The sequence below is a fragment of the Conger conger genome, chromosome 12, assembly GCF_963514075.1.
Source record: "Conger conger chromosome 12, fConCon1.1, whole genome shotgun sequence".
Lineage (NCBI taxonomy): Eukaryota > Metazoa > Chordata > Actinopteri > Anguilliformes > Congridae > Conger > Conger conger.
In genome coordinates this window covers 33,222,910-33,247,297 of record NC_083771.1, presented here as the reverse complement: position 1 = coordinate 33,247,297, position 24,388 = coordinate 33,222,910, and the positions used below count along the sequence as shown (strand labels likewise).

Below are 24,388 nucleotides of genomic sequence, written 5' to 3'. Positions count from 1 at the left end.
CTGCCAGGGGAAGTCAGTGGGAAGTAATGTCAGCTAGAAAGCTACACTCACTGAGCACATTATTATGATTTATTCTACACCTTAATATTAATGTGATTATCTAACCAGCCAATCATGTGGCAGCAGTGCAATGCATACAATCATAGATACGGACTAGTTTGAGTATTTCTGTAACTACTGATCTCCTGGAATTTTCATGAACAACAGTCTCTAGAGTTGCTCAGAATGGTGCAAAAAACAATACAATGAACAATCGTAGTGAGCAGAAAAGCATCTCAGAATGCACAACACATCGGACTTTGAGGCAGATGGGCTACAGCAGCAAAACAAGTTGAAGACTGGTAGCCTGGTCTGATGTCAACAATCTAGGCTGGTGGTGGTGGTGTAATGGTGTTGGGAATGTTTTCTTGTCATACTTTGGGTCTGTTAATACTAATCATTCATCGCTTGCAAGCCATAGCCTATTTGAGTATTGCTGCTGACCATGTGCATCCCTTCATGGCCACAATATACCCATCTTCTAATGGCTACTTCCAGCATGATAATGCACCATGTCCCAAAGCAAAAGTCACCTCAAACTGGTTTCATGAACATGACAATAAGTTCAATGTTCTTCAGTGGCCTTCCTGGTCACTGGATCTGAATCCAATTGAACACCTTTGGGATGTTCCTGTCCCTCCCTACCTCCCTGTGAACCTTAATTGTTGTCTTTGTGATTTACTTTGTGTATCGGTATTTTTAGTTGGCTAGGTAAGCAGTGTTTGGATAGTTAAGTTTGGTCACTTTTGCTTTGTTCGTTAAAAAAAAAAGAAAAAAAAAGATTCAAATGGTTATGGGTATGCACTTTGTTGTGCGTCGCTCTGGATAAGAGCGTCTGCCAAATGCCATTAATGTAATGTAAATGTAGCAGAATGGGAGATTCGCAACATGAATGTGCAGCTGACAAATCTGCAGAATCTTTTTGCGTTTTTGCACTCATGTCGACAGGGAACAGAATCTCAAAGGAATGTTTTCAACATCTTGTGGAATCCATGCCATGAGGAATTGAGACTGTTTTGAGAGCAAAGGCAGGCCCTACCCAGTATTAGTATGGTGTTCCTAATAAAGTGCACAGTGAGTGTATATAAAACTGCAGTAATGTAATTAAACTGGCATGTAGCTGAACCTCTTGATGCAAAGCATAGCTATGGAATTATTCAGTATATCATATGCCAGAAGCCTTACTTTGTTCAGGTATATCTTTGTGGAAGGGCTATAACCTTCAGTCAACAGTGAACAAGAAAGGGTAAGGTGAAGGGGAGATAGTGAAGATTGTCTTGTTGTGCCCTCCTTGTTGTCTTATGCAATTTCAATTTGTTTTCTGAATGGACCAAATGAAATAGAATTTACCCCAACCCTAACTGTGATGGCTATCCACCAGTTGTCAAAGAGAAGGTTGTGCACATCTTGGAACCCACGCAGAATGTGTTTTTTTTCTTTTTCTTTTTTTTATGACTGTCATTGTCCTTTTGGCAAGTAATAATATGCATCATGAATTGTTGGATGAACAAAAATGCCTAACTAGACAAATCTTCTTTTGGACATCATTCACCTAGCCACAGAATACACAGACATGGAACTACATAACCCTACAAAAATGGTAAAAGAGGGCGACGAGTAATAAATGGGTTAACCTAGCTATACAACAGACTTAACAAGGCCGACACATCTTGAAACTAAAACAAAGTAAAAACAAGTGTAGCTATCTCTTTAAGAACGGTGTGATTGTGCCTGCACCGGTAAGCACCAGAACCAAGATGGTCGTTCTTCGGTGCGGTGCGTAGTGCGGGCATCCAACAAAACTCCAAATGGAATCAGTAATAACAAAAAACTGACCTAACGTTACAGACCTATCTATTAATAGTAAAAAAAAGAAAGAAAAGAAAAGAAGCGGTTTAGGGGCGAAGACCACCACAATGAAGCTGTTTCAGGTGACATGAGAAATGCATTATTATTATTTTTAACCGTAGGCTAACTACCTAGCTGTTTTGTTAGCTTGTCAGAATCAAGTTGAATAGTAGCTAAGTAACGTTCGAGCTAGCTAATTTAGCTAACGTAGTACAAGCAAGCCGCTACTATCTTTACACAATAATCAAATAGAAAGAGATTGGCAGACCTTGTCTATTCTCCTCCTTGATTTTTATGCGAGTTAGTCTAACACATTGGTTAGCAGTCTGGAAGATATATTTAGAAGACGACTAACTAGCTAGCTAAGTTATACATCTGTATAGCTAGCTTACAAACGTTAGCTAGCGTATACACGCCGTAGCTACTAACTTACACTGGCTACGAAATACTTTCGGTGAATATTAGGTTCAGGGTATTTAGCTAGCTGGCTAGTTGGTTAATTTAGCTAGGTAATCTAGTTCAGAATTGGCTAACGCTGAGTAATGTTCCACCTTCCATCTAGCTAGCTAACTTCCTGGTCTAGACTAGCTAACTAGCCATATAGTTGGTATCCAGCAATCAAAACAAGTTCATTCCTTAGTAGCTAGCTGGGGTCAGTTAAGTTAAAACAACTGACTTACTGACTAACTAGCTAGCACAGCATTATATGCTTTGCCTGTTGATTGCGTTTAGCTTGCCAGTAAGTTAAGCCAGGTAATTAAGGATAGCTTGATAGTTGGCTAGCTATGGCTGTAACAAGTTATAAATTACCTGAGTTAGCAAGCTAATTTATAGTCTACTAGCCGACAACACTACTGGCTAATTTGCATGATACTGGTGATTGTGAACCGTAACGTTAGTTAACCAGCTATGCTACCTAGACTAGTTAACTTGCTAGACTTTTCCACAATGAGAATCGTTTATCATTAGCTAGCTAGTTAACTTCGTCTAATTTGAGCTGAAATTGACCCGCATTTCCCATTTCAGCTAAGAGTTTTCCAACGGACCACAAACTTGACTGAAATTGTAACCTGATTTAACATATCTTAGACAGCGTTTCATATATGTTTGTAGTCTGTACGGGGATGAGTTATTTTTCGAACTGTACTAACTTGTCAAATAATTAGCTGCTGCTAGCCATCTTATTGTAACCTGCTTTGTCATTCGTAAACGATGCTCTTTTCAATCTAGCTAGCTAACTCTGCTAGCGCGTCACCGTCCCTCGCAATTTCCTTGTAGAGGTGGCCAGCTAGCTAACTAGCTAACTTACCTTACTTGCAACATGGTCGTTACGCTAGTTAGCTGACGTTAGTGCTATTCTTATGGGGGCAGCACACTTAAGAGATAAACAGGCGAGCTAACATGAACTGCCACGTCTGTATAGATAAGTGGTTGTATTCCGAACAATTTATTTAGCTTGCTAGCTAACTGTGTCGCCAACATTAGCAAAGCCTCAAGCTATCAGAATTCCCATTTATTGCCTATTGGGCAACGTTAGCGCCATGGATAACATTCAAGCTAGCTAGCAAGTTACACCCCGTTTATTACTGGACAGCGAGCCAAGTGCTCAGTGACGGTGACGTTGGTTAGCAAACATTTTCACTATTTTAGTTTACTACCATAAATGACGAATAGTAAGTTAAGAGAGACACAAAACTAATATAGTAGGCACTCACTGATTAGCTATCACAGCTTTTGACTATGATTGTGCATGGGCCCTTTTTGCCTTGGCTACAATTATATTTCTTAGCCATTTTGAGTTGTAGAGAAGAGAAACTGGGTGTCATGGAATCCCTACTGCTGTTGGCAACAGCTTGCAAGTCTGTTGACTGGTGGCCTCTTTCATTACCTGAACTGATGAATCTCTTTACCTGTGAGATGTGCATGTTGTGAATCAGATCTCTGACCGCTGGGCATTTGGTGCGCGGGGTCTAAAGTACTGGATCACACAGGCATAACTGCACAGTCAGACATCTGGTCTAATAAAGAGAACTGGGACTAGAAACAAGTGGTTTCAGATCCTTAGCTGTAATTAAATGTTTTTCCAGCAAGAGCAAACTTTTGAGTTCACCCCCCCCCCCCCAAGTGTTAGTTAGTGAGGATTTTAAGATTTGTGATAGCTATAGATAGTCATAGCTGTACGATTTTCCGACCACTGATGCCTCAAAAGCAAAGATCTCATGCGTAATAGAGGTCCACTCTATTACACAAACGCAGCAAATAACGGGCAGATTGTGTATGTTACGGCTTTCATTACAATCTACTGGAGTAGTGCATCCCTCCCATAGAGTGGTTCAAGACAGACAAGTGCCACACTATGGCAGGAGAATTTGAGAACATGTCTGGGAAGTTGTCTTAATCACACTTGTAACCTGGGCTCTCCATGTTCTTTTCTCTGTGTATTTTAAGGACATTGGCATTGTCACAGTGTGCCACCTTGTGTAGAAAGTAAATTAGAACAGAATTCCACCCAAACACAACTATTAGCTAGTGTGCCCCAAATTGTAAAATTTGATTGATCAAATTCTTAACGCCGAATAACCGATCATTGATTAAGCATTACCATCCCGAGTGCCAAGTGTGTGGATCTGTTCCACTTCCAGTTGAAGTGTAATATGTCATAATATGACCTCTGTAATATGTCAACTTTTCCTCCGTCAGTGCATGGGCTGAGAAAAGCCTCTGGTCCCTGCTCAGAATGGACAGCTTCTTTAAGGCAGCAGTGTGTGACCTGGATAAGCTGCTGGACGACTTTGAACAGAATACTGGTAATGTAAAACACTGTTTTGCCAGATGTTGTCCTTGGAACAATACTGGATATGTCTTCATTCTGATCAAAAATGACAGAATATAAAGAGAGCAAATTATACTTTGTTGTGGAAAACTTTGAGCCAGGATTTGCATTTCTTTTTTTATAGTTCATCAAATTGAGTTTCCAATTACCGATGTGTATAAACATTCTGCCTTTTTCCTTCTCCTTTTCAGAGGAGCTTGATTGCAAATCCGCTCAGTCAGAAGCCTCCCCCTCCCTCTACCCTGGCGCCTCCCTCAACCCTCATGGCTTTGCCCCGGAACCTTCCGCGACCGCCGAAGTTCTTCCTGACGTCAGCAACCTACACTACAATTCTTCGCTGCAGTACCCTGATCCTCCACCAAGCTACAGCTTTTACCCGAAGGACAGTGATGTGAAAGGGAAGCCTTTAACAGGTGTGGACCTGCTCTCCTCTGTGGACAGTAGGGCAGTTAAAAGCACACCGCCGCCATGTCCTGACAGGGCCCTGAAGCCCGTGTGTGACTTGGTAAGTGACACTGGGTCTGCTGTGCTCCTGCGGGCCAACAGCCATGATGCCTTCAAGGAGCTGGATATCATTGAGAAGCAGCTGGAGGACGACCTGCTGGTGGACTTTGACTCTCCTGTACTGTCCCCTCCCGGAGGCATGTTGCAGGCTGGGTATGGTAGAACTCTTGCAAGTGATTTTCTTCCTGGTGGGGGGTACTTGGGGCAGGAGGCCAGTGACCATTTGGCAACTGAAGTGCGTTCAGCCTCACTGAGCCTTTTGGATATTATTTTGCCAGCGGCTGCAGAGACTTCCTCAGAGCCTCGAGGCATCAGTTTGCCAAGCCCAAGCGACTCTGCGAGTCCGGAGTGTATAGGCACAGAGAAAGAGATTCTTGAAAATGACCAGAGTTCTGCAAGCACAGAACTCTCTGAGGAGGACGCTGAGGTACTGTGTGTTGCGGATGCTGAGGTGGATGTTAATCTGGTCTCTGATAGGGGTGAGGGTAGCGGGGAGGAGGCAGACACTGTGCACCCCATGTCTGACTCCACAGAGAGCGGGGAGACTAGAGACTGGAATGAGGACAGGCCAGAGTTGCAGATGGAGACGGAGAGAGAAGGAAAGCTGGAGAGCTTGGATGCGCAGGCTGCCTGCTCACCCCCACAAGGTAACGGCCGGGCTGCCTTGTGTACCATGGAAGAGAGGGAGTCCTCCCTCTCCTGCATCCCCATAGCTGTCTCCATGTGCGGATCTCTTGTATCTTCAATGGACTCTGAGGAGAGGATGGGACTTGGGGTCGAGGAAGAGGCTCAGGTAGTGTCCTCTGCCATGCAAGTGACTGAAGCCTCTGCCATCCCAGAGGAACAGCAGGACGCTCCTCCATTAGCTGAAATTTCTGCCAGTCCCGATGCCACCTTCGATAATGGCGCTAATCGGTTGGAACACCCAGAGGTGATGCCACCTTCCTATGATGTTGTCACTCAGGCCAGTTGTGAGGCGTTTGAAGCCTGCTCATCTCCGGAGGAAGACTCTGGGAGCCTTGCTGAGGCAGTTCAGTCTCCCTCCACACGCCTGAGCCCAGGAACCCCCCCGGAGTTTGAGTTTGTGGATGGCTTCCTCCCTGAAAGTGAGCCAGGTGGAATGCTTGTGACGGATGAAGAGCTGGACGCCTTTTTGATGGGGCAGGGTGAGAAGGAACCTGCGGGGATGGCCTCTGAGAAATCCGCAGATGAGGGGTTTTCGGAAATGAATGGAGATATGGAGGGACACCATATAGCTTTTCAAGATGGGTTGGCAGAAGGAGAATTTGAGGATTGTGTCAGGGGCACAGGTGATGGGCTTGCCTCACCAGAGAGTGACGGAATGCCTCCGTCAGTGGAGGATAGTGACAGCTCTGACCTTTCCACTCCATCTCAGGACTGCAACCCCTGTGGGACTGATGTAAGTCCCAAGGATTGTCAAGAGGAGGCTTCTGACCCTGCTGTAGTCCAGTCTATCCTCAAAGCAAACCAGCATCCTTATTTTGGAGGTGCTAGACCCAAGCAGCTGCATGGCCAAGCTCCTAGGGCCTTGCCAGTTACTGAGAGTGAGGACCACGGAGGGAGCGAGATTTCAGAGTCGCCACATGTTGGAGACACGGTGGTGAACAACATTCATACTCCTTCTGTTCTTGCTGTAGGAGAGGCCCCCGGCCGGTCTACCGGCTCTCCTTATCAAGATGGCTATGAGAACGCCATTGGGTTTGGCAAGGTGTCAGAGCCTTTGCCTTACCCGGGGGAGACTGGGTCAGAGGGGGATGGTTGCCTTGATGACAGTTTGGAGCAAGAGGCAAATGGACTGGGTTCACAGCAGCCCCCCTGGGTGCCTGACTCTGAGGCTCCTAACTGCATGAACTGCCTTCAGAAGTTCACCTTCACCAGGAGGCGGCACCACTGCCGAGCATGTGGCAAAGTAAGTAAGCTTTGTTAATGTAGCTAGCTAATGAATCCATTATATTCAAGTGTCAGTGGAATATTATGGAATGTTTTATGATACCAAACGAAGCGATCTTGCAAATTGCACTTTCTTGAATGAATCTTGAATGAACTGAATTGTCAGATTCAATGTTGAAAAGGTGTTTTATAAGAGTATTCCATTCTTGTACATGATATGTTTATTTTGACAGAACTTTCCTTCAAGTTTCTTTGGTCTTTGTGATAATGGCAATTTATTGATTTTGTTGTTGACTTGCAAATGTATATTTACAGGGGCTTCTCTCTATACATTGACCCAATATCTGTCTTTGCACTTAGAACTCTGTCATTAAGTTTTTTTAGGACCATTTTTGCTTCAGGCCCACACTCAACTGTGGCTAGGACTGATGATATCCCAAGAACTGATACTTCAGTACCAGGATTGTACTAGTTTTTAGTAAGTCCAATTTGGTCATGGAATCCTGACAACAAGCAGAGGAAGACATGCAGGAAATTTGAAGACTTTCACCTACCAGCATATGGGAAAAACTAAGTAAAATTGGCAAACCCTAGCATAGTGCCCCCTCATTGCTCAACCAAATAGACTATAAGTTGGCAAGACAAACAGAAAAATGTATTTGCATAAATCAACAAGATTGTGATTAAAATATCAGTTTCACCTTTAATGGATGAACCTTTTTTGGCGTGTTTTTGTGGCTTTTAAATTCCCTAACATTCCATCAATGAATAGAGTAGTGTAATTTGCTGTGCAGTCTAAGTATTTGGACAGTGGTACAATTCAAAGTTCAAATTTGATTTGAACATCAACCATGAAAGTTAAATTGCAGGCTGTCACCTTTACTTGGAGGGTATTTACATCCGTATTGAGTGATCCATTGCATCAATTCTTATAAATTGTCCCCACATTTTTAGGGGACCAAAATTAATTGGACACTAGGCTTCTCTCTGCAGTTTTTGGTTCGTCAGGTTTATTCAGTCGCTTCCTTAATGCAGGTATAAGAACTTTCAGTATGTAGTCTAGGCTTTTGAGTCCGTTATTGGCGTTTGTTAACATTCAGACCAGAGTTGTGCCAATGACAGTGAAGGGAGACATAGCAAAAAAAGCCAGAGACAGCCAAAACAAAAAACAAAACACCACCGCTGTCCAAAGACTTACGGACTGCACTGTATTCACATAACGTTCTTGTTCTTTTTTTAGCCTAACTGCAACATAATGAAGAGCTCCTGTATGGATATTATTAGAGCATTTTGTAATTGCTGTGTATGCCTGCATAATTCGACTACAAGCTCTCTGGTCATTACCTGGCAGGGAACAGAACGACTGTTATTGTCCTGCCCCTGACATGGTGAGGATTGATTATCTGTGCCCTTTTGGTGCACTGAGTCCTCCATCATGTCATGATGTGTTATTATATGCTACTGTCTGCAGTGTCCTTTTCTATCTCTAATTGTACATTAATGCTGTAGATGATAAAAGCTTGACTCGGCAGTTAGTATTTTTAATGCATTTGTAGATCTTCACTGACAAGTATAGAGCTGCAAGTCGATGGTTGAATGCATTTTTATAGCCGTTAATGAAAGTGGGGAATTCTGGGTAGGCTGCACTGGCCACAACAAATGGATGAACAGTAATAGGAATCGGTTACAAAGATAAACTCAAATTACACTGTACTGTCTTTTTCCTCTGGTTCCCAATTGTTTACTCTACACGGATCAGCACGTTCTGCATTCAATAGACAGGATGGACACATTACCTTTCATTTAATGCGTCTTGTCCAACTCACCTTGACATCCCACATCATGCATTTCACTCCCTCTACCTCTCTAACACAGACTGGGTCCAGATAGGTTGGCAGAGCTGGTGCTGTTTAAATTGTGCGTATTCTGAAATCGATTGTTGACCTGAAGAACTCTTGGGTGTATTTTGTCTGTTGCAACTGAAGCACACCATGGAGGGATTGCAGTTTTGTTTATGTTCCCAATTAATCAGGTAATAAAATAAATCTGCATCGGTGTGTTCTCCGGGCTCCAGACTGAGTAGCATTTCCTGGGACTACATCATAGCTTTAGAAAAAAATTAAGCTTGCAATGGTGCAGCACCTGGTATTGTTAAACTGGCTCGCCTGTCCCTATGTTCAGTATTCTTGACCTGTCCAACATTGGCTGGATTTTGATAATGGGGTTGTTCTCGCCAGGTGCAATGAAGGTTGGGTACAGTGGCTGGGGGATGCTGGTGCAAAGTCTGTCAGCATCGTTCCCTGACCAACACCTTCTTTCTGGCTTGTTTTGCAGGTGTACTGTGCTGTTTGCTGCAACAAGAAATGCAGACTGAAGTACCTGGAGAAGGAGGCCAGAGTGTGTGTTGTTTGCTACGACACTATTCACCGCGGTGAGTCTTTATTTATTTATTTTCATTTTGTATTGTTCCCCTAGCTGCCTCCAAGGCCAGGCAGGAGTCTGAAGCTTAGCTGGCTCCTGGTATTAAAACCATGGGCTATTCTGTGCCAGGGGTTCAGTCTCTGTTGTGACTGATGGTTGTTTGTTTTACTTGTTGGCATAAATCTGGCCAGTCTTGCTGATCTTCCACATCTCAAATCTTTGAGGCATGGGATATTTGCCCTGTATATTAAGTAGTCGAATTTTGCCATGACATTATAATTGAAAAGCCTGTTGACTGAGCATGTTCAGCTTTAGGGTGAATCCATCATGACTACATGATGTAGAGTTACGGAAAAAGTATTGTTCATTATCATTAATTATTTATCTGCAAGTTTTGAGGCTAGCTTTCCTTGACACTTGATTGTTATATAAATATTGTCAATTCACCATATGCTCTGTGCTTCTTTTGTCTTGAGGTGGAAGTTTGGAGCATGAGAGATGTTACGAAAGATGGACTTGTAAAAATCTAGCAACGTTGATTGAGATGAGGATAAACTAAAGGCACTAGGGATTTGAATAATGCATTTGTCTGGGGCATTTGTTACACTATCATAAAAACATTTAAAAAATGAAGAAATGAAGATTTAATCATGGGTTTAATTTTTGAACATATGAGTATGAAGGCTAGTGAGAAAGACCTGCTGTATCCATTTGATGTTCAGAAATAAATTCTGTGCTGAAAGGATCACTTTTAAGACTCCTAAAAATTACTTCCATCTTGGACATCTGAGAGGAAAATGTATATGTACAATGCTTGAGACATAGACATTCTGGCATATTGGATTGTGTCTTCTGTTGTACTCTAGGAACGGTTGAATATGTTTGGTGGGCCAAACCCTTGCAGTGGGCAACAGGGATTTTATGGAAACAAAGACTGGACAGCTCTGGTTCAGTTGGAAATCTCATTGGTATATTGCTTCAGTATTAGGTTGAATCGCATGGGATTAATGTGTAATGTAGCGTTTACTCTGTGAGTGATGTCCTCTAAAACGTCTTCTCCAGACATACCTTTCTTGTAAAAAAAGCAGTGGCAGCCGAGCCTGGAGAGCCTGTTGATCCTGTTGCTCCAGTCTGCTTGTTATTGTTGTAACTCAAAATGTATTTTATCAAGTAAAGGAGGTGAGGACTGATAACTCCTCATTTGTTATAATTTGACTGTTTTTGAGGTGGAAAGAAATAGGTGACCGTGTGTCTATTCAGGACACTCATTGCTGCACCTGTTTGAAATGATGTGCTATCTCTGCCTATTTCTGACCTCTGGCTGGCTGGAGGATACTGCTGGGTAGTTTTACCTGACTGGCCCCGATGCATTCAGTGAACTTTGGTTTTCATTTACCCCAGAAATGAGTTTCCCTAAGGGTATTTGGTTGCCTGACTAAAAGCTCTTTGGAAGGTGAGCCCAAATCCCAGGCTAAAAGGAACACATTGCCTGAGTGGCACATTTCACTCCTCAGAATGTGGCTCAGGGTTATAATGGGCATCAGCATCCTGTTATAGATCAACTTTGGAGATCAGCGGAATTGACAACAAATCTCCTCTTCGTAAATAATGCAGAGGGATGCCCTTGCAAAGTCATTGAATATGGAGGGGGGGTTTTTGAGAAGGGAACGCCATGCATTTTGAAGTGGTTTAAAAAACAAAAAGCATAATTTGATAAGGTGTTTCTTGCCTTTAAATAGTGAATTACTGCATTGTCTGAGGCATTCTGGGAAGCCTTTGAAACACACAGGTACTTCTGCTGAAGTGACATCCGCCTACCTCCTGTAAAAAAACAGGACTATCTACATACCCGCAATGTATGAGTAGTGTCCAGTGGCTAATTGATGTACAGGCTGATCTCTGCTTCCATCTGTCCGTCTGTCCGTCAGGGGCTGAATACAGAGGCTGTGCATTTGTGCCCCGGAATTGTGAGAATCGGGGGTAATCAGAATGTGATTACCCCAGTTCCCCTCCCTCCCTCCTCTCTCCTTGTTTTACCCCCCATCTCTATCTCTCCCTCCCTTGGCCTCCAGTATCACCCCCCCTCCCCTGTATGGGCAGGCCAGCAGTCTCTGCTCTGTTAGTACGGCAGCAGCAGCCAGGACGGAGGCAACTCTGAGGAGGTGAGCAGCGCTTTGGTGACGTAGAGGAAAATGGCACATGCGCTCACACTCGTACTCACTCACACACTCACTCACTCATACTCATACACACTCGCACACTCACACACTCACACTCACTCACACACTCACTCACTCACTCACTCATACTCATACTCATACTCATACTCATACTCATACTCATACTCACTCACCCACCCACACACACACACACACACACACACACACACACACACACACACCGTGCACACAGGCGTAGATGTGCACCGCTTGCGTGTCTGGATGATAATGCTGGTCTAGCGGAATGTGGTCCATAGCGTTGTGCCAGGCAGTGACCCGGCACTTATGGGTGTTTTAAAGGAACTATCATTTATTGGCTTTTTCATAATTGAGCCCTCTCTTTCGTGTCTGTCATACATATGATTGACGCTGATCTGTTGAGTGTCTGCGGCTGTGTTGTGCTCATGCTGCAAAGTGGAACCGTTTGTTAGACGATAAACAAGCGGAAGCCCCGGCAGAAGCAGGTCGATGAAGCTCTTATGATGTGTGATCAATAAGATGAGTGTAGCACGTGCCCTTGGTGCTTCTCACAGCATAATGCCCTTTAATGCTCCGTAATGCCAGAGTGAGTCAGCGTGTTTGTGTGTGTGTGTGTGTGTGTGTGTGTGTGTGTGTGTGTGTGTGTGTGATGACCTTCCTGCTCAGTGTTGTGTTGTTTTTATTAGTCGATAAAATCATGATCTCAAAAAATCAGCTGGTCCGTTCTTCTTACTTGTGATTAGCTGATAAGGTCCTCTGCTGAGTATACTTTTCCAGCTGTGCTCTAATCTTTGGGTATTGCCTCTATATGGCTATCATTCATTTCTTTCGTGGATGGTTTCTGTTCTGTTTCTGTTTATTTCTGGATTTCGCTCTCAGTGGGCTGTTTGATGTAGACTGGGCTTGAGCCTTCTGTAGAGAGCTCTCGCACAGACACCTTTGGGTTTAAGACAGTGTCGACCTTATGCCTCCCTCCCAGGGCAGGGTGGGGCTCGTGGAGTTCCTCAGCCTGGGATAACCCCATCTCTGTGCCACTGATGCACTCGCAGTAACCCAAGATGGCAGCCCTCTCAACACCTTTCCTGGTGAAACGGAGACCTCCTTTTCATCTTCCCAGCCCTGTAGTCATTTCACCAATAATGGTGTGGGGCATTTAGAGCCTGCAGCATTTCCGTGGGGGTTTTGGACACTATTTCACATGTCTGCAGCTCATCTATATATAGGCTGGGCCATATACTGATATGCACCTTATGTGACGTACATATGATCTCTGGATGGCCTGAGAGGAGTAGTGTGATGCCGCTCTCTTGCATGTCCTTGAGTTGCTTTTCATGGGGTCTCTGTGAAAGTAAGTTTGTAGGGTTTAACTATTCTCACAGACTTTAAGCACTCCCATTTTTCCATGAACAGATTATTGGATACATTGGACACATGAAAATGAGAGGGGTCATATGTTGAGGTGAATCTCAAAGATGCACTGAAAATAGGTTGCAGGGATGTGATCTGTGCATGTAGAGATTGAAGTAATCTCTGAATTTAACATGGTCTGTGAAACTCAAGCCATTATGGGTGAAGATGCACTGTACATGCATGCGTAGAGATATATCCGGTAATGTGAACATGACCGATTGTGTGAAAGTCCTTGCATAGAGATTTCCTGGAAGGTAAGTCACCTTGCGTTGCAAGAATCGGTAATATAAAGTCTCTCGCGCCGTGTTCCAGTACACATTATGTGCACAGGCTCGTGGCACACGTACATGGGATGAGATACGAGATGAACGTGTAGACCTGAGAGATGAGTGGAGGTGCGTTTTGACCTTCTGCAGCCCAGGCCCTGGAGCGGATGATGAGCCCCACAGGGCCCAGCCCCAACCCCAACATCCCGTCAGAGTACTGCTCCACCATCCCGCCCCTGCAGCAGGCCCGAGCCGCCGGCACCCTCAACTCGCCCCCGCCCACCGTCATGGTGCCCGTCTCCGTGCTGAAGCACCCCGGCAACGAGGGTAGGCCAATGGAACGCGCGCGGCGAAGGAACCAGCACACGCACGGAGACGCTGATGTCATCCGCGTGCACGAGGCAGAACCTTTTATTTTAATATAGGTTTTATATTAAATTATATTATATCATTCAGAGCCAAGTGTGTTTTGCAGATGGAGACACTAAACAGCCATGTCATAGGAAGACATTAACACACCATTTTTAGTCTATTTCCATTTTTGCACACTTTGAATAGGAGCATCAGCTAAATGATTGCTAAGCACTGCAGTTTCCAGTGATGGAGGAAGTTCAGCCCTGGGGAGCGGGTGTGGGGAAAATTATGACTCGGCACATTGGTGATGAGTCATCCTCTTCTCTCGTCACAGCGGGAGGGTTCCCGCGGGAGCAGAAGAGGGTGTGGTTCGCTGACGGCATTCTGCCCAACGGCGAAGTGGCAGACACCACCAAACTGTCCGTGGGGGGCAGGAGAACGTCACAGGAGTCCAGCCCCGTCACGCCAGAACCCCCAGTGGTGAGATACCCCGAGGACCGCTTCTCCTTATGTGGCTGTCGAGTGTTTTAGTGTCCCAATGACAGGCCTTTTTCATCTTGATGGCTGCAGTTATTGAACTAGGTTCTTTATTACTATTAGTGTGAGTTGTTGAGTGCCAGCCCTAGGGCACTACTGACCCTCCATGGTGGTTCTGCTGCCCCTTCCCACCACACCCAAAAAACGCCTCACATTATTGACTTCAGTCACAGGACTGATCGATGGACTATTTTGGTTAAGATTTGAGCTGAGAGTTCCTTTTCCCTAAGAGTTGCTTTAATGCTTTAATCCCCCCCCCCCCCCCCCCAGGAGAAATGCGCAGAGCCACAGGAGGACTCGGTGGAGCCGGAGGGGGCTCGGGGACTGGAGGCCGAGCCAGATGAGCCTGCAGCGCCCCCTGGAGGCCCGGAGGAGCAGGAGCGCCCGGCGCTGGGCGGGCCCTGGGACTGCAGCCTGCTGTGCAGCGTGAGCGGGCAGGTGGAGAGGACCCCCACCCTCATCCCTGAGGATGACGAGGGTCTGCCCCCGCTGCTCATCGCCACCGAAGAGGAGGGTGGAGGAGGTGGGGCCAGCGTGTCTGTGTCGGTGTTCCCCTGTGCACTGTACACCATGTATTACCTGAGCTTGTTTTCATTTACTGTTCAATTCTCAGCCCTTTGGTGAAACTATATGTCAATATGTTTTTTTCACTTCTTTAGCAAAGGTAAAAATAGAAATATAATTTCAGGACTCAATACTTGTTTAACTTACTTGGTTTTTGCAGTGTTGAGCTAGGTCCTGACTTTATCTCCTGTATATCCAGCTCTATAAATGGATACTATGTAAAAATAATTGTGCAAGTCACTCTGGGTAAGAGCATCTGCTGAACGCCCACATGCAATGTAGTGTAAATATCGGTTCATTCCATTTCAGTTCAGTTGAGGAAATGAGCTGAGGTTTGAAAATGGAAAATGCTAGAAGGTGTGAGAAAGGTGCCTGTCGTGCGTCTCTGAGCTGGAGTACGCTCTGCTTGCTCTCTAACTCAGATGTGCTGGTGGAAGAGCGCCCTGCACCCGGCCAGATCCTGCTGCTCCTAGAGGAAGGCGGGCCGCGACCTTTGACCTTCGTCCTCAACGCCAACCTGCTGGTCAACGTCAAGCTGGTCACCTGTACGTTCACCCCCCGCTTTCCACAAGCTTCTTCTGAAGATTATCATGACCGTGCAATCATTAACCCTTTAGGGTGTCAGATTACAAATATATGATTAGAATGTCCTTAGCTGAATATTCAGTGCTGATCACTACTGGTAACTGAAAGCAATGGAGTTCTAGAACACAGACTTAGAATTTTGAAGAAAGAAAGAAATAAATCCAGAATACCTCCTTGTCAATGACTTAAGGTAGTTGCTAAAGTGAAATGCTGATCTTGAGCGAGGTAAATCCTGTGTATCTGGTAGCATGTAAAGAGTGCAGTAGATTCCTGTTCTGGTAGGCTCTGCACTACGCTCACCCCTGTGTTTCCCCTGCGCCCCTCTGCTCAGACTCCGGGAAGAAGTGCTGGTGCTTCAGCTCCAACGGGCTGCAGGCCCTGGGCCAGCGGGAGCTGGTGTTTGTGGTGCAGTGTCTCCCGGAGGAGGAGGGCGTTCCCAGGGACATCTTCAGCCTGTACATCACCATCTACCAGGATGCGCAGAAAGGTACCGTCTCTGCATACGGCCTTCACGTGCTGCGGTGCAGTGTGAATGAGTGGGCCCGGGACCGGGCTCGTAACTCAGGGGGCTGAATTCCATCCCTCTGTCTGTTTACCCTTGTTCAAGGTCATCCGTTTTGTACAGCTTCAGAACATGGGGACATATATGAATATTGGCAAAGGCTAAATTCTGCTCAGATATTTTAAGTATTTTTTTTCACACACAGAGAGGTACTGTCTAGCTTTTGGGTAAACTAAGTGTGAGGTACACTTTAGTGGTAGGAAAAGGGTTTATGAAAGGGTAGAGTTTGGATTAGGAATAGGAATTGTTCGTAGTGTAAGCTGCTCTGCATATAAATGTCTGCTAAGCACAATAGTAGTAATCACAACTGAACACCGTGAATACAGCTGTGGTTTTGAGTACAGCTGGCCTGGCCTGGTTTCCACACAGCTGCTGTTTCACTGCCTCCTCCTCCGAGTGTGAGTCTGAGGAGAGAGGCAGGGCCTGGGCTAACAGGCCAGGTTTTTTAAGGCCCGGAACTTTCTCTCTTCTTTCTTCATAGGCCAGTTCATCGAGGACCTGGGCAACGTGACGTTCACAGAGGGCTTCCTGGGCAGTAAGGATCACGGGGGCTTCCTGTTCTTCTCGCCCACCTTCCAGCCGCTGGAGGGCCTGGCGCTGCCCCCCGGGCCGTTCCTGTGCGGGGTGCTGATGCTGAAGCTGGAGGTGCCCTGGGCCCAGGTCTTCCCCCTGCGCCTGCTGCTCAGGCTGGGGGCCGAGCACAGCGGTGAGTCTGTGTGTCACTGTGTGTGTGTGTGTGTGTGTGTGTGTGTGTGTGTGTGTCTGTCTGTCTGTGTGTGTGTGTGTGTGTGTGTGTGTCTGACACTGTGTGTGTATGTGTGTGTGTGTGTCTCTGTGTCTGACACTGTCCCCTGTTTCCCCGCAGTGTACCCCTGCACCCTACTGAGCGTCCGTTTCCGGAAGGCCGTGTTTGGAGAGACGGGGCACACCATCATGAACCTCCTGGCTGTAAGTGTCCCCTGGTCCCTGGTCCCTGGTCCGTTTGTGTGAGAATAGCGTGTGGTACCCTCACTTTTCATTCATGTAAGTGCGTGCGTGCGTGCGTGCGTGCGTGCGTGCGTGCGTGCGTGGCTGCGTGCGCGCGCTCCAGTTTCCCTGTCAGTAGCCACTGCAGGAGGTGTTCTGGCTGGGAGCCGGCTGGGTGCTGGCTGGGCACATCCTGTCATAGAGGGGTTCTGCTGTGGCCTAAGTGCTGTAATTGGATTTGTGGGCTGCTTCACTGTGAAGCCTGCAGGTGCATTAGGGACAGACAGAGGCTTAGCCAGGATAGCTGCGGCTCTCCTCCAGCTGCCTCTGTGACAGTAATCAGGCCTGCGCTTATCCCAGTGTGATCCTGCTCCTGCTCCTGCCTGTCCCGGGAATCAACAGCTCCCCCTGCTGGAAGCTCTGTTCCCACCCCCCCTGAATAAAGGCTGTGTTTACTGTAGGCCTGTGGCTCTGTGGCTCTGTGGCTCTGTAGGCAGTGCAGGCTTTTCACTGGAACTCCCCTCTACCTCCCACTCCCCTTTTCCCTTTCATTACACTTTTCATTCCATTACATTTATTTAGCAGGTGATTTTATCCAAGGTGATTTACAATAAGTGCATAATTAGTCCAACAACTGGTCAGATGAGGTACAATTCACATGAAGTATCAGTCCTCTGCGGCAATGAACATGGTAAATGGGCCATGTTAGTAAGTATGGCGCGTCAAACGGAAGCGTGTGTTTATTGTATGAGGCGATGCGGCAGGGCGCTGGCTCTGCCACGTGATGCAGTGCCGTGGCTGTTTTGGCTGGCTCTGGCTGTCTCAGATTGCGCTGTTTAGACATTACCTGGCTGATCCGCCGTGGTAATCTCTCCGGGTCACTGAGTTTGGTTCAGGGAACGGAGGGCGGGCAGGTAGGCAGGGGGATTAAAGTGTCAGATTCGCGGAGGCTGCTTAGCACGGCCCTCTCGCCAGAACAAAGGCAGTCTGCTCGCCTCTGTGAGTCATGGAGCTTCTGTTCCTTCTCGCCATCCTGCCCAGTAACGACGACAGGCCCGTGCTCCGTTCACCAACAGCAAGGCCCAGACCTCCACCTCGACCTGGCCAGTCTGCGGTCTGAATTCGTTACTGAATAATTATAACACGGTGTGGAGAGTCTCAGACCTGTGAAGGGAGGTAAATGCTTTAGTGTGTGGCCCTGCATGCGGCTGTAAAAGTGCGGTGTGTTTGAGTGTTTGTGCCTCCATCTTCAGGCCTCTCGTCCTGCTTGCGTGTTAGCGCACCTATGCATTCTCTCCTCTCCTTTTTTCCTACCTCCGCTCCATGAGCGAGTAGCACCATCGTTCCGCTGCTGAACGCGGTCTTTCTCCCTCTCCAGGACCTGAGGAACTACCAGTACAGCCTGCCGCTGGTGGAGGGGCTGCACATTCACATGGAGATGGGCAACAGCAGCATCCAGATCCCCAGGACCAGGTTCCAGGAGGTCAGGGGGCCTTACGCTCTGCGTTACATGTTGTCACAGGGATTGACTTGGCCTCCAATCGGAGACCCACCTACGCAAGATTGTGTTGCACCAGAAGTTTGTAGCTGACCGTTCGTTTTTAGGAGCAAAGCGTATCATTGGAAGTTGGACTTGAGTCGAGTGTCGACCTGGTGGGGCTCACAGTATAGTAGTGTTATAAGCCTTGCAGTGGAGGCTGTCCCCTCTGATGTGGTTCGTGGTGTGCGTTAGAGGCACACAGACATACAGCTAGGTATCAAACATTAAAGGGTTACAGTATGTACGCATGTTTACGAACTCAAGGGCAATGTAACCGTGTAGAAGTGTGCTCTATGAGAAGGTGCTAGTTCATGTGAGGCAGTAACACATGCTCAGCACTGTAGTGTCAGTAGTGAGCAGGTCAGGCTAACACTGTTGTGTCAGTAGAGAGCAGGTCAGGCTAGCACTGTTGTGTCAGTAGAGAGCAGGTCAGGCTAGCACTATTGTGTCAGTACAGAGCAGGTCAGTCTAGCACTGTTGTGTCAGTAGAGAGCAGGTCAGGTTAGCACTGTTGTGTCAGTACAGAGCAGGTCAGTCTAGCACTGTTGTGTCAGTAGAGAGCAGGTCTGGAGTGTACAGTGCAGCTCACTGTAGCGTCTGGTTGCCTGTGTTTCTCAGATGCTGAAGGTGGTGAATGCATCCAACGAGCACGTGATCAGTATGGGAGCCAACTTCAGCACGGAGGCAGACTCCCACCTGGTCTGCTTCCAGAACGAGGACGGAAACTACCAGACCCAGGCCAACAGCATGCTGGGAAAGACCAGGAAAGGTGAGCTGGGCCTGCCTGGTTTTACTTACAGGTGGTCATTGTACGCACTATATTGGGATTTAATTTTATATAGATGAACTGAACTGGGATGTGCATGGCTGTTGTTGTGGCTCTGAGCAATTTTCTGAGCTGCCTTCAGTTAATGTTCGCCTGTAGAAATGTGTTTTATGTGGAACAGTGTAAACTGTGTAAGTATCTCTTCATAAGAGCACGTGTTAATGGTTGAAATGTGAGCTGTGTTTGGGCTAATTGACCGTGTCTGGATGCTGTTGGTGTTGCAGTGACCGGGGCCAGCTTTGTGGTGTTCAACGGCGCACTCAAAGCCTCCTCAGGATTCATTGCCAAGTCCAGCATTGTGGAAGGTACTGAGAAACTGTGTGTGGGGCGGTGGTGGTGACCCTTTCCCTCTAACCCTCAGACGTCCTGATGGTGCTCTGTGTGCCTGTGTAATACTGGTCTGTCTGTCTGTCTGTCTGTCTCTGTCTCTGTCTCTGTCTCTGTCTCTGTCTCTGTCTCTGTCTCTGTCTCTGTCTCTGTCTCTGTCTCTGGTCTCTGGTCTCTGACGCTCTCCCTCTACCCCACAGACGGGCTGATGGTGCTGTGTGCCTGTATAATACTGGTCTGTCTCTGTCTCTGTCTCTGTGTGACGCTGGTCTCTGTGTATGACCCTCTCCCTCTACCCCACAGACGGGCTGATGGTGCAGATCCCTCCGGACACCATGGAGGCTCTGCGGCAGGCGCTGCGGGATCAGACTGACTTCCAGATCCCGTGCGGCAGGGCCGACTCGGAGGAGGTGCGGGAGACCGTCCACGTGCGCTGGGTGGACTGGACCCCGGCCGTCAACACCGGGTACGCACACGCCCGGAACCTTCCGCAGGTCGCCCCTCAGCTGAGCCTCTCCAGAGCCTGTCGCATTCACACCTTCAGTCCCTTCAGCTGATTTACACACCTAATAAGCCAAAGAATATGGCTTTTGTGTTTGTACAAAATGCAGGTCATCACTAGTTACGTGTGTAACTCATTTCAGTGAGAGCTGTTCCAGTATTCAATACACAGTTTCATCTGTGGAAGAGTTTGTGAAAGCAGCTTCCTAGAGCAGAATGGAGTGTATTCACTGTGTGGAGTGTTTTGGTGTTAATGGTATGTTATGGTGTGTGGTGTCTCTCTGCAGTGTGTCCAGCCCGGTGGATGGGAAGTCTCTTGAAGGGGCACAAAGCGTCCGTATTCACCAGGACGGAGAGTTCGAGTTGGACGGAAAGACCATAAAGTGCACCGAGGTGCGTCTGCTTTACGTTCAGAGTCTAACCTTTCGGGCTGAAAGAGGCCCCCCTCCCGTTACCTCCGGCCTGGCTCTGACCCCCCTCTGTGTCCCCTGGCCCAGGTGTTCTACCTGCCCAAGACCCCCGAAGGCTCCGTGTCGGCCTTCCTGCCCTCCCGCTGCCCGTTCCCGCGGGAGATCGCCATGGCCAGCTGCGCGGCCCTCTGCCCTCACCTCAGCGTCCTGATGGCCAGCGGCAGGAACCGCCTGGCCCTCCGCGTCTCCACGGACACCGACATGGTAACCCGCGCCGGGGGAGGGGGGGGGGTCAGCGAGCCGCGGTCTGTCCCTTTCACGTGTTTTACAGTTCACGCATGTTTGTATGTGTGTGCACTGCGCAGGCGTGCGTATGTCCAGCCGGGGGGTACACATGTGCATGTGTAGCAGGGTTAGCTAGTTTGTTAGTAAAAGCACGGTGAAGTACGAAGGCTCGTAGCAGGTTACTGATTTGCCTTTAGCTGGATGGACTGGCGACCTGTCCAGGGTGTATTCCTGCCTTTCGCCCAATGTATGCTGGGATAGGCTCCAGCCCCCCTGCGACCCTGTTCAGGATAAGCGGGTTAAGATAATGGATGGATGGATGGATGACAGGTAGTGCATTTGTCTAGGAAATCTCCGGGTTCAAATCCCACCTCGGACTCAAGCAGATGCATGTGTGCATATCCGTGTGCGTGCAGACGAGTGTGTGTGTGTGTCGTGCAGGTGGAGTACCAGGCCGGGTCGGGCGGGCAGCTCCTGCCGCAGCGCTACATGAACGAGCTGGACGGAGCCCTCATCCCTGTCATCCACGGGGGCGGGTCCAGCGTCCCGCAGCAGCCAATGGACATGGAGTTCCTCTTCTACATCACCGAGTGCACCAGCTGAGCCCCGCCTCAGTCACAGCCCCTGTCAGGGACCCGGTGCGGTTTAGACCCCTTTCCACCCCGCAACCCCTGGCAACGGGGAAGAGCGGAGAGAGACCGAGCCCACGGCGGCCATTTTGTGTCCTTTTGGGCTGCCCTGTTTCCGGAGCCCTCAGGTTTCTACGAGCAGATTGAATCAGCAGGTGGGTGCTGTTCAGCCATTCTAGGGTGACACTACTCAAGTTATGAAGGAGTGTGAGAACACTGTCCCGATCGCATGTATTAGTATGGGTGTGGCAATTTATTATTTTTTTTAATCTTTCAAAACTGATTTGCTGTTGAAAGCAATAGTTCTGAGGTTTTAGTTTGAAGGATGATGGTCATGTGGGAATGCAGGCTGAAATGCTACGTAGATTTTTAGAAACACTGACTTCAAGATTGACATGCCGTATCCGCTCCTGAAGAGGAATTACGGATGTGCATTATGACTATTATTTGAAAGTATTGTTTCATATTGTGGCCGTTTTAAGGTAACTTTGTAAGCCTATAAATTATAGATGCAGATTTATAGAGATGATTATTTCTTTTGGTGAAGTACAATGCTTTTTTCTGTTGGTGTGTAAAGTTACACACCTGACAATTATATTTTTGTGATTGTATAGAAAATGTAAGCTTACTGAAATTATATCAAGCTCTGAATAATGAGCTTAAACATATTTTTGAATGGTTTCGTGAATTAACTAAAATTAATATTTTTGATAGGACATTTTTGGATGTGTAAGCTTAGCCTCCAAATGATACTATAAACATACAAAAAGACAGCTTTAGAAACCGTTTGTCATGCGTTACATAAACGTTTTTTGCCTCAGTTGATAAGCATCTAAGACGACTGTGACTTAAACCCTTAAATTAGGCTATTTTATACTTTGCTGGAGCCCATTTTGAGCGAGTGTGTGTGAGTGTGAGAGGTGCCTGCTCAGGCAAGCTGAAGGTTCTTGCGTTGGTAATGAGACTGAATGACCCAGGGGTGACGCATAGCGAGTGCAGAGTGCCTGTGGTTGAATTGGAAGGTTTTTTAAGAAAAGGTTTGGTCAGTGCCACAAACCCAGCCAGTGCTGCTAAGTTTCTGGTTGACTCAGATGAGTCCAGTGCTGCTAATACTGCCATGGTGCCCCTGCGGGCTGTTCTGCACCTGCCAGCCCGTTTAGGAAGGAATTCAGGAACATGCTGGGGGAGGATGACTATGTGGGGAAAAGGAAATAAACACCCCTGGCGTTTGCACTTTAATTTATTCGCTGAGGGACGGAGGAGCCCATGCTGTGCTGTGTGTTGGCCACTAGATGGGGGTAGTGGGACCGTGCCGTCGATGCTTTTCTGTTCTTTATGTTTCTGCCCGGAGATGCACAAGCACGGCTCGCCCTCAGCCAATCCTGGACCCCGTGGCCTTTCTGTAAAGCCCTTCGGCCTCTGATTAGCCAAAGCTGTCAAGTGCAGCGGACTACAAAACCCTGAACTACAACACCTCTCTCAAATGCTTTATATTCCTTCTTTTTTATTTCATATTACACAATAAACATGGGCTTGATGGGGCCTGTATGCTGCATAACATGCTTTTTTTGACATGGTTGTGTGACAAAGCTGCCCCATTGGCACAGTGTTATAATGTAATTCGCTGCAGGGTTTGTACAGCTATTTTCATCCTATATTATGATTTTATTAAAATAAAAATAAATCACCCCTCTTCTCCACTTAATCACTCGGACTCTTTCCTTGTTCCAGTCTAAATCACACTACAAATGAAGAGGTATTAAGCTCTGTGCACTCCTGCCAACCTTATTAATGCTGTGCTTTTGTTCATTTAAATGATCACACCAGTGCTGTGTGCGTTAATATCCATGGCAACAAAGCAATTTAACCTTTGGAGCAAACATAATATTGATTGAACTACTACAGTACTATATGGCTTTAAGGAGGTTTTGTGAACATTCTCTAAGATGGAGGTTTCCAGAGATTTCCATGCAGAGGAAAGAGGTTGTGTTTAAGTTTAAGGTTATTTTTGCAGCATTTTTAAACAAAGACAAACGTTCTGCTCCTGTGTGTTTGCCGTGAAACGTCAAGGGGTTAATTTATTTTTGTCACTGTTTAATATGAAGTTGATCGATGTTGATTAATGGAGCTTTCATTCACGTCATGACAAAATGTATTTTTATGCTTTTTAAGGAGCTATTTATCTGTACCGTTTTGTGAATTGTATATGTACCTGTATATAATCATGAAAACCAGCAGATGCATTTGATGATACTTACATCTGGGAGCTAAGGATCTTTTTTTCTTCATAAAATACATTTGTATAGATGTATTGCCTATAGAATAAAATATTATTTGTATGTCACACAGTTGTTGGATCTTTCATTTTTCCATTGTGGAGTAGGTAAACTAGTTACTGTTTTTTTTTTTTTTGTAACAGTCATGTACATCTGGTAGCAACTGCATTCATCATGCAAGCATTGTGTAAAATGCATATCCCTCATCTGTGTGTTGGAATGGTTTGCAGTGCTAAATGAAAGGAGGCAGCTTGCCAGCCAGTGTGTTTTGTGACCGAGTTATTGTGTGGTGTTCACACAATAACAGTCGTTTAAAAATGCCATGTTGCAGTATTGTTTGCCTGTGGGGCCGCTGTTGCATTTCTGCATATATGACCTTCGTGGTGTGTACGTACAGCAGTGCAGGTTAGCCCTTAAATCCAGCACGTGATGCGTGTTCTCATCAATGCATTCTGGAAGCTTTTTACAGCATTAAATCAACGTCACAATTTGTGAGTTTGAAAAACATTTTGAGACTCAGAATTGCATGATCTGTCAAGAGCCAGCCAGGAAGCGATTCATTCGAATTTACTTTATCGCATGAATTGTGGTTTAGT

At 46.7% G+C, this 24,388-nt stretch overlaps 1 protein-coding gene across 1 annotated transcript; it reads left to right on the top strand.

Moving 5' to 3' along the window:
• Nucleotides 1-1,801: 1,801 nt before the first annotated feature.
• LOC133142223 (zinc finger FYVE domain-containing protein 16-like) lies at nt 1,802-23,860 on the top strand. The gene is made up of 18 exons (XM_061263307.1): nt 1,802-1,970; nt 4,588-4,694; nt 4,912-7,154; nt 9,470-9,566; nt 13,581-13,757; nt 14,119-14,264; nt 14,592-14,844; nt 15,308-15,430; nt 15,802-15,957; nt 16,514-16,738; nt 16,898-16,980; nt 18,377-18,481; nt 19,157-19,307; nt 19,589-19,669; nt 19,995-20,157; nt 20,480-20,585; nt 20,690-20,866; nt 21,329-23,860. Exons 2-18 carry the CDS (start codon nt 4,625-4,627, stop codon nt 21,488-21,490), a joined length of 4,518 nt encoding a protein of 1,505 aa, XP_061119291.1. The 5' UTR covers nt 1,802-1,970; nt 4,588-4,624; the 3' UTR covers nt 21,491-23,860.
• The last annotated feature ends 528 nt before the right edge of the window (nt 23,861-24,388 follow it).